At 37.8% G+C, this 10,344-nt stretch overlaps 1 protein-coding gene across 3 annotated transcripts in view; it reads left to right on the top strand.

Moving 5' to 3' along the window:
- Positions 1-408: 408 nt before the first annotated feature.
- Positions 409-10,344, top strand: part of TDO2 (tryptophan 2,3-dioxygenase) — a 28,656-nt gene continuing 18,720 nt past the window's right edge. For 2 of the 3 annotated variants that reach the window (XM_020994113.2, XM_020994114.2), the window contains exons 1-5: positions 957-1,063; positions 1,363-1,468; positions 3,060-3,150; positions 5,805-5,875; positions 10,156-10,283. In XM_020994113.2, coding sequence (XP_020849772.1) covers positions 1,029-1,063; positions 1,363-1,468; positions 3,060-3,150; positions 5,805-5,875; positions 10,156-10,283 — 431 coding nt within the window. In that variant the 5' untranslated portion in view covers positions 957-1,028. Of the gene's footprint in view, positions 494-956; positions 1,064-1,362; positions 1,469-3,059; positions 3,151-5,804; positions 5,876-10,155; positions 10,284-10,344 lie in introns of those variants that run through there. The other variant, XM_078148268.1, reaches the window with a different exon arrangement.

Genomic DNA, 10,344 nt, shown 5'->3' with positions numbered 1-10,344 from the left:
CAAAGGTGGGAGTAAAATTCAGAATTGAACTTCGGCTTCTTGCTGGAAGGGGTTGTCATCCTAAAATAAAGAAGACTGCCAAAAACATAAAAAACGAAGGTCTTTTAACTGAGGCAAGGGAACTGCAATCCAAGCAGCACCAAAGTACTGGGAGTGACCAGGAGTGGCAGAGGAGTGGTAGGGTTAAATACATTTGAACTGAGAAGGAGGCTTACGGGAGGCACAGCCTCTAGCTGTTAAGTAAGTTGTTTTACGGTAATAACTGAAAGTCCACAGAGGGATGATGGGAGGAATGGGTCAGACCAGCAGGTTCAGGCTCCAGGAGCTGCAACAGGAAACCTGTTTGGTCCTGCTCCAATCACTGGGTCAGTAAGGATCAAAGCCCTTCTGATGTCTGCATTCAATTTTTTTTTTTAAACTGACTTCCAGGATCAAATAAGGTTAGCAGCTACATTCGCTGGGGTCCAGAAGAATGCAGAGGGCTACATAGGAGGTATGGATTAAGTATTTACCTTAATAACCAGCTCCAAGAATTCTAAAGATGACAGCCAAGAGAGAACAAGCTTTATGAACTGCTCTTTATCTACATCTGTATCCGTATCTAACATTATGCTAAACATATTCTTCATCCTGAACAATCATTGTAAGTCAGTAACTATAATGTTTTCCCATTGATACATTCAGCGCACTCTTACTTAAGACACTTTGGATCCAAGTGAAGAACTTTTTAGATCCTTATTGTAAAATGATATAATCTAATGGAACATTTTTTCACAATTAAAAAAAATAAGTAGTGCTACAAATCCACTTCAAATCAGCTATTGGGATGTTGCTGCTTTGAAACTATATGACTCTTGCCCAGCTACTGCAGTTGTAAGTGATAAGAGTGGACAAGCAGCTGGCACAGAGGTGATTGGCTGCTGCTGGGTGAGCAGGGTACATAAAAGATAGCTGTGATACACCTGTCAATGAGGATATCATTCCAGAACTGAAACAATCAATTGCCTTTAAGAGACGAAATTGTCACCATGAGTGGGTGTCCCTTTTTAGCAAACGGTATTGGGTGAGTAAAGAGTGATACCAACTCTGAGACCGCTTTGAATGGTTAAGGAAGATGAAGTGGGAAAGCTAAGACTGCTAAATAAATAAGCTCTGGCTTAATTTTCTCATTTATGCATTGGCTCTGCAATCTTAAAAGTCATGGGTTGAATCTTAAGAGCTTTTACTAGTTAAATTAGTAAAGGTCTCCTCCTCCTTCTTCCTCTATCTCTCTCCATTTATCTTCTCTTTCCTCTCCTCTCCTTTCTCTCTTCCCTCTCTCCCTTTTTCCTTTTCTTTCTTCCTTATTTATTGGCTTCCTAGATATTCTTGGAGCAAACTACACCTGGAAGACAAAGAAGAAGACAAATCACAGGCTGGAATGAATAAAGCCAGTAAAGGAGGACTTGTCTATGGAAACTACCTCCATGTAAGTGCCAACTTTAGGTGTTGTACATGGCTAGGGCTTTTTGCATGCTTTCCTACTTTAGCCACCAAATAGCTAGACATAAAATAGCCTCTAGAGCTTTCAACAAAAAAGACCCCTTTTCTTCAAATGTGTGCTTTCTTATACTCCAGGTGTTAGTTACACATGCACCCACAGAAACATACATACCACGCACAAAGCTTGGAAATCTACTCCCAAACTTCATCTAAGAGGCATCTTGACCAAGACAAGCAAATGGAAATACAAGCAGCAATCTAATAGCATGAAGTAATTGATCCATTGGTGGTCAGTGAGAACTGAGCGTCTTTCAGGCAGAGATGCACATGCACTCACCTTACACAAATCTGGGACGCCATAGAAATATAAAATTATAGTCAATCAGCAGCAAAGCTCACTGTATTGATACACCACAGAAATGGTGAAAATTATAAATGGACAGATTGCTGAAGTAACAGGGAGCAGGTATTGCCCAACTTATGCAAATATGGTTTTGTCAATAAATCCCTGTCCAATTCATAGAAACCATTTCCCCTTTGAGATTTTCTGCCTAAAGGCAAGGATAGTAAAGCTATTCACTATCCTTGAAGATTCAATATTCTCAATGCTCTTTGATTTTTAAGTAATGAGATTAAGCAACTGGTAAGCATTGGGAAAATAAGAGGCAGCTAGGGTAGCAAATGGTAAGAATGTTGGATTTGGTCAGGAGACACTGACTCTGCCAGTGTAACTACTAACTAACTATGACTAACTACCAGTGTGACCTTGACAAATTTCCTCACCTGTCTGCACCTCTATATCCTCAAATCTAGAGTGAGGGATTAGATTAAATAGTCTCTGTGAGGTGCTTTCCAATTCTCACTCTCATGATCTTATATGTTAGATTATGTCACAGTACAAAAATAATAGATGAGGAGGAAGTGAGCTTGGGCTTCTGTTTTCTCACCTATGGATGCTCTAACATCCATCATTCTTTTTCCTATTCCTTTCAGGATATAGACAGGGACTTCTTATTTTTGTCCTTGTCACCTTAGCACCTAGCACAGCACCTGGACCAAAGTGGGTGCTTACCTGTGGCTTGACAGATAAAGAAACTTTGCTGTAAACGATTTTCTCTGTTGTTTTCCTTGGAAGAGCAGATGGATTATTTTATAAGCCTTGTCCCAGTATTCCAGGCTCAGTTAGAATAACTGTGAAACTCCTTTATCAAACTAGAATCAAGGGACAGGAATAAAGTACATCAAATTCTCAAGCTTTATCATGTAATATATCTAAAGAGATCAATTAATGGGTTTCCTAATGGTGTTCTACCATACTGAGTATTTTTAGGAAGAATGGAAAAAAATGGCAAAAACATATTTGTTCTATTGCCATTTAGAAACAAAATGCAGTTCAATTCCATTTGATGAAGAGATAATTGTTCAACCATGGTCAATGCAGAGAAAAGTAGGTTCAATTCCTAAAGACCAGTTGGATTTTGAAAATACTTACATGCTTTTCATTGTTGAGTCTTTTAAATTTGACCATGAGTGTGTTGTGGGATAGCAAAATGATTCTCATGATCTTTCTGTCAAAGCTGGAAAAAATTTTAGATGCCCAAGAACTTCAGAGTGAAAAGAAAGGAAATAAGATCCATGACGAACATCTTTTCATTATTACCCATCAAGGTAAGCTGCAGAAGGAAGTGTGAACCAACACTTTCATGGTATATGGTCGTTCCCATCACTCTAATTACATCAGTGATGGCTACAAATATGGTTCATTGGTGGAAGAGGGAAGAATGTTGGGAGGCTCTACAGACTTGAATCTCTTCCATTTTAAATATCTGAATGTGAATTTCACTGCCATATAAATCCCCCAAGAGTCTCTCTCTGTAGGTTTACGATAGCCATACATGTATGCTACAGGACACCTGAAGGTATACTTATGAATGGCTACTATTTTGCCCCTTAACTTAGTGGTAAGACCTCAACTTCAATATTCAGAAAGAAATGGGATTTTATAATTTTCCAACTTGGTTATTTGTAAAACTATATTCTAAGGAAATGGTGATAGATGGCTTCAAATTTATTTAGAAAAATACTATGGAGTCATATCCAGGCCTGGCTCTAAGCAAAATTGTGAAAGATGTAGAGCTTAACTTTAGCATTCCTCCTTCCTTCCAGTGCCTATCACCACTTAAAGGGCCTCTGTGCCCTCATTCAATCCACTTCCATCTCCCCACTCTCATCCCCTACCCCCAGCTCCAGAGATTGTGCTGAGATGTTCCACATGGAGTCCACATTACAGATTTCAGACCTCATTTATTATTTCATCCATATAGGAATTTCCCTCTACAGATAGAGATTGACACCTTCTTTGAAAGTTATAATTTTAGGGAATTGCTTGAGATACTGAGGGACAACATCATTTGTCCAGGTTTACTCAGTATGTAAGAGAAGTGGCACTTCAATACAGGTCTTCCTGACTCGAAAGATAGCTCTCTATCCCCTATGACACTTCACTTTCACTTCAGATTTATTTATGTATTTTCCCTCCATAGAAATCTACCAGTCCCTTGTCTCATTCCCTCAAGGGTCATGTTAGATGACTAGCTGTTTAAAATCTACCAGACCAAAGTTTACTAATATGTTAATGATTAATATATTGTATATTAATGATTAATATGCCATCCTTGTCTAAATAACAAGACTTTCACTATTTTAGAGCTAATAGGAGAAATATTGATGGCTGGGGCTGGAAACCTTTCTTGATTAGCACCACAGAAGCTTGCTCAGCTAACAACAACAAATACATAGCTTCTTCTTTTTTTAAGAAGGCATGAGGATTAAGTTACTTGTCCAAGGTGGCACAGCTAGTAAGTGTCTGAGGTCAGATTTGAACTCAGGTCCTCCTGACTCCAGGACCGGTGCTCTATCTACTGCACCACCTAGCTGCCCCCAAATATCCAGCTTCTATACAAAGTTAATATTTGAATACAAAGGCTACAAGTATTTACTTATCCATTTACATTCAAATCTTTCCTCATTTCAAAGAAATAATTCCTTATAATTTTGCAATGAAAATTATAACTAGATTCTTCTAATAAATTCTTGACTCGTAGAATTATGAATCCGGTACAAACTATTTTTAGCTGTTTGACTTTTTTAGTTGTTATTGTTTTCCTTCTTAATTAGTATTGCTTTGGCAAGAATCAGAGTTAAGATGACAACTTTAAAATTAAACATACTTCCCATAAGAAGATAGATCTCATATTGGATCAGTATGAATAAAGTTGTCAGAGACAAAGAGAGAACTAATAAGACTTTGCTTCTAGGGAAATATCTAGAGTTATGTTCCTTTTGCCTGCTGCCCACAGAATTCTAGATGAGAACTAACCATTAATACCTTTTTGCAACTTTTACTTTATATTTAAATTGACAAGCATTTTTTTCTCTCTCTCCCCCACCCCTCCCCCACTGGAAATAAAAAGAAACAAAACCCTTGTAATAAATATGTACAGTCAAGCAAGATATATTCTCATATTGGCCATATCCAAAAACGTATATCTCATTCTGCTTCTTGAGTCTGTCTGACAGGAAGATGGTAGCATGCTTCTTCATTTGTCTTTTGGAATCGTAATTAGCTGTTGCTTATACATTGATCAGAGTTCTAAAGACTTAGAAAATTGCTTGCCTTAAATGTTGCTATTATGTAAATTGTTCTCCTGGTTCTGCCCACTTATGCCTATCAATTCATATGTCTTCCCAGGCTTTTTGAAACCATCCTTTTCATCCTTTCTTATGGCTTACTAGTATGCAATTATATTCATATAGTTGATGTGCTCAATTGATGGTTTCCAGTTCTTTGACCTATGAAACAAGCTGATAGAGGTTTTGGCTGTTGTTTTTTTAAACATATAGAACCCTTCCTCTTTTTCTTATGTCTTTGGGATATAGGCTAGTAGTGGTATCAGTGGGTCAAAGGATATGCACGATTTGATGATTTTTGAGGCATTGTTTCCAATACCAACAATATCTTTTAAATAATTTGCATTTAAACATTCCAAAGCCCTCCACTGATCCATATATATCTGTTAGGTAGATAACTCCACATTAAGGCAAATTTCTTCCCATCTTCCCCATAAGGACACTAAATTAGAAATAAGTAAGATATTTTTTTTCTTTGCACCCCCCTATACCCAAACCCACCCCATGCATATGTAAAAGCCATAGAATGATACTATTTCCCTCTCTCTCTCTCTCTCTCTCTCTCATATGTACATATGTAGTCAAAGAAGACAACAAATAACTTGGCAGTAACCACGATTTTCTTATTACAGCATATGAACTGTGGTTTAAGCAAATCCTGTGGGAATTAGATTCTGTCCGGGAGATTTTTCAACATGGCCATGTAAGTACAATTGATGTTATGCTACTGCTTCAGTATAGTGCTTTATTTTGTTTTGTTTGGAATGGCTATGAAATATTTAGTAGGATGCAAAATTTAACCAATCTAATCCAACAAATATTTATTAAGCACTTACTATATGTACAGCACTGGCAAGAGAAACTAGGGCAATTCAAAAGCCAAAGACAAAACTGTGACTGACTTCAAGGAGCTTATATCCTACTACTTAACATGAAACTCTTTGGGATTAGCTAAAAGGATCATCAATCCTTAACAAATAAACAAGCTTGATTATTGCATTAGGCTTTGCTAGTGACCATTCTACTATCTGGTCCTAGAAGTTGCTTCAGTTTCCTTCGAAGGACCCTAATAGCTTTGCTTGGGCATATTGGAACTTCAGTGAAATAAATGCCTCAGTGGCCTGAAGGGGAGCACTGTGGATCAACTCCTAAACCAGTTAGAACTTTGTCCTTGGCTTGTGACTTATTTGGAATACATTTTCCTATAGAACAATGCCAGAAATGGTTTTTAAGCTTCCAGGTTGACCCATAAAAGCTCAATAACCTGTGAATAATAAGTGCTGAATAAACATTCATCGAATCAAATGCTTGAGCTAGGTACTAATAGGTTGAACTAGTACAAACAGGATTAATCCTGGGGCTTAGGTCCTAGGAACAGGGAATCATGTAGAACTGAAGAAGGAGAAAGAAGAAAAGCAAAAAGGAATAATACAGGGCTTAGAGAAGGAGAAAGTTGAGAAAGGGAAAGGAAGGGGATGAAATGAACCCCTATCTAAGAAATGGCTCTAGGCTAGATTCTTAAATAGTAGGTTTGCCTTTGGTGCTCCCCTATTCTCCTTGCACCCTTCTCTCTTCCCCTTTGAAACTATGACAGCATCTATCTACCAGTCACATCCCTAAATTTTTCTCTCTGCTCTAAAATGACTTAACTTTTCATATCCCCTTTCCTAGATCTTCCTGCTTCTCTCAAACAAAACTCATATTCCTTCAGTGCAATTTATCTTTACTAAAGATTTTTTTCTTTTTTCTTTCATTTTTTTGGGGGTGTGAGGCTAGGCTTGTAATTTCTTTGGTGTAGGGCAGGGGTGGGGAACCTGTGGCCTCGAGGCTACATGTGGTTCTCTAGATCCTCAAATGTGACCCTTTGTTCTCTGAAGTCTGGATTCAGTCAAATGGCTGCACTTGAGGACCTAGAGGGCCACATGTAGCCTCGAGGCCACAGGTTCCCCACCCCTGGTGTAGGGAATACTTCATGATGATTTATCAGTGGCGACTGGCCAATGTCCTATGATTTGCAGTTTTAGAGAGCTGCATTACATCATCAGCATATGTCAGAGTTGGAATTTGAACCTGCGTCTTCCTGACTCCAGGCCAGCTTGCTTTGTAACCACTGTGATATCCACCAAGGGTCTCCTTATGCATTTCCATTTAAGGAAACATTTTTCTAATACTTAGGTCTATCACTCTATTCCAAGGTGGAAATGGCTGCTTTGGGAGGGTGTGGGGACCCCCATCACTAAGGGTCTTTGAGTAGAGCCTGAATGACCACTTTCTGGGAATACAGCAAAGGAGATGCTGGCTCAGTTATAAGTTAGGTTAGATAGCCTCCAAGACCCCTTATAGCTCTGAAATTCTTTGAAAAACTTGTATTTGGCATAAAAATGTAAAGACATATTCAAAATGGAGTTTATGTGATAACTGAAGAACTGGACTCCAATGGTAGTGGACCCAAACATGTCATTTCAAAAAAAGGAAAAGGAAGTTGTCAGTGAAGTGCAGACCTGCCCCAGTGAGAATGGAGGGAGCCAGGCGAGGTGAGTGGTATTCCTATACAAGCTACCAGTGACAGAGTTCTTTGCATTCTTGGACACTGTCAAATATTCATTCATTAGGTAATTATCTGGACGCACAAACTTTAGCGACAAATTGCCTTGAAAGTAGAAATTCCAGAATGAAGGACAGCTTCCAGAGATAGCATATGCATGATTGCTTTACTCCTGGGAATTTGCTTAGGCTTGGATCCCCTCCAACAAGAACATGCGTGATGGCTGTCTGTGCACTTTGAAATGTGGGGGTTATATAAATGAACTTGACCCCGCTTGATTTAGCTAAGTCAAACACAGGTCTGTTTGACTTTTAAACATATTTTTGTTATTGTTGTTTTTATGGTTATTTTTCTTGATTTCAATGAAATGTGACATTTGAGTTTATTGGTCTCAAAAAGCATATTTCATTTTAAAGCACAGAAAGCTGAGTGTAGCAGGTTCAATTTTAAACACCACTTCCCCCCCAAAAAAACCCCCGCAGCTACTGTTGGTCTTTATTATTATACTAGGTTGTCTTTGTTATTTTATCATCCAGAGATTTACCATGCCTATTTTTCTTACATCAAGGTCACCCAGATACCTGAAATTCTGACTTATCTGAGGAAGGTCAGAGGCGTCTTAACCTGTCATTGGTGGAAGAAAATTCTCATATGGAAATTCCTTCCACTAATGCAGAACCATAGCCTGTCTAATTTATTATCTTAAGGGACAGGCTAGAGAGCCTGGGGATGCTGAAAATGAGGTGACTTGTCAAGAGTCGCATAGTTATTGTGAGTCAATGGAAGTTTATCCACATGGTATAAATTGAATCTGAGTCTCTTTTGAGCTATAAATAAATGTGAAAAAGGAAAAGTGAAATAGGCCAGGGAACCCATTCCAAAACTTTCTACTGGGATGATTAAAATGATGACGGAATCCTTATTTCATTAATAATGGCTCTAACAGATATTTAAATGATTTAAAAAAATCGAGTTATTCTTTATTCCTTACCCAGGAACCACATTTTACATTTTCCTAAGCTAAAATGATTATAGTCCCTTACCTGTTTATATCACATTAAGGTTTGTAGAGGTTTTTCTTTATAATATTAATCCTGCAGAGGGCAGGGCTAGCATTATGCTTTCCACTTTTTGGATGATGATGGTGAGCCTGTGAGGGGTATCATGATCACCTAGCTAAGCATCTAAACCAGGCTTCAAATGCAAATCACTGGATTCCAAGTCCTGTAAACAACAACATGCAACCACTTATCATTATCACCATCAGCATTAATGTTACCATTTATTATCTTACTTTCCTCCCTACTCTTTGAGGTTAAGCTCCAAGGGAAATACTCTTTGAAGTTAGTGGAAGTTCAGCTTTCCTACTCATTCACCAACCATTTATTAAGCAACACAGGTCATTGAATTAAGGGGAGAAGAATCAAAGACAGAAAGGAAACAGATCCTGCTATCAGTGAGCTTACTTTTTATGGAGGAGGTTTTCTTCCTTCCTTTCTTCCTTCCTCTCTTTCTCTCTTCCTTCCTCTCTTTCTCTCTTTCTTTCTCTCTTTCTTTCTTTCTTTCTTTCTTTCTTTCTTTCTTTCTTTCTTTCTTTCTTTCTCTCTCTCTCTCTCTCTCTCTCTCTCTCTCTCTCTCTCTCTTCTCTTCCTTCCTTCCTTCCTTCCTTCCTTCCTTCCTTCCTTCCTTCCTTCCTTCCTTCCTTCCTTCCATCCTCCTAGCCTTCTTTCTTTCCTGGCATTAACTAAAATGCCATAGTAATATATTATTAATAATAGTTAATTTTTATATAATTACTACTATGTGCCAGGCTCTAAACACTTTAACAAATACTATCTCATTTAATCCTCACAACGACTCTGAGAAGTAGGTGGTATTATTACCCCCATTTTATAGTTGAAGAAACTTAGTGAGCTTGCCCAAGGTCACACAGCAAAGAAAAGTAGTTACAAAGCATCTTCAACACCATGGTCACTCTCTCTCTCACAGATATATCCCAGGGTGAGGATGGGTAAGAATGAGCATAAACTTAAAATACAATGTAAGTGTAAGGCTCTCTGTCTTGGGAGGCTGCTCATTGATATTCACTGTAGGATGTGTTGTCAGTAATAGATGAGTGGGTTTTTTGTTCAGTTGGGTGGGGCACAATGTTAAGATTTACTTTAGAGGTTACTTGCCTCAATATAATTTTCTGATATTTAAAATTTTAAACTCATAATGAGTACTTCTATTTTAACAACTTAATATTGTGTCTGTCATTCATACACATTCCCTACATACATGCACAAGAACTTTTGATTGTATCTTAAAACTCCAAAATTCTAGTAGCCTTCTTATGAATGGACAGTAAGTTCATGACAAATGTGCTAATTTTTATGAAGTATTTATTTTCTAGAAATTGCATTTGTTTAATCCTGATTTTATTCTTTAACTATCAGGTAAGAGATGAAAGGAATATGCTTAAGGTTGTTACAAGAATGCATCGAATTTCAGTGATATTAAAACTACTTGTACAACAATTTTCAATTTTGGAAACTATGACAGCATTGGACTTCAATGACTTCAGGTATGTGTTTCTTAATTTTTTTTTAAACTTTCTGGGTATTTGCCTTCTAATCCAATCTTCA

The sequence above is a fragment of the Phascolarctos cinereus genome, unplaced genomic scaffold (assembly GCF_003287225.1).
Source record: "Phascolarctos cinereus isolate Bilbo 61053 unplaced genomic scaffold, phaCin_HiC Scaffold_9;HRSCAF=440, whole genome shotgun sequence".
Taxonomy (NCBI): domain Eukaryota; kingdom Metazoa; phylum Chordata; class Mammalia; order Diprotodontia; family Phascolarctidae; genus Phascolarctos; species Phascolarctos cinereus.
Note: the sequence above shows the minus strand (reverse complement) of the source record. Positions and strands in the feature narration are given on the sequence as shown.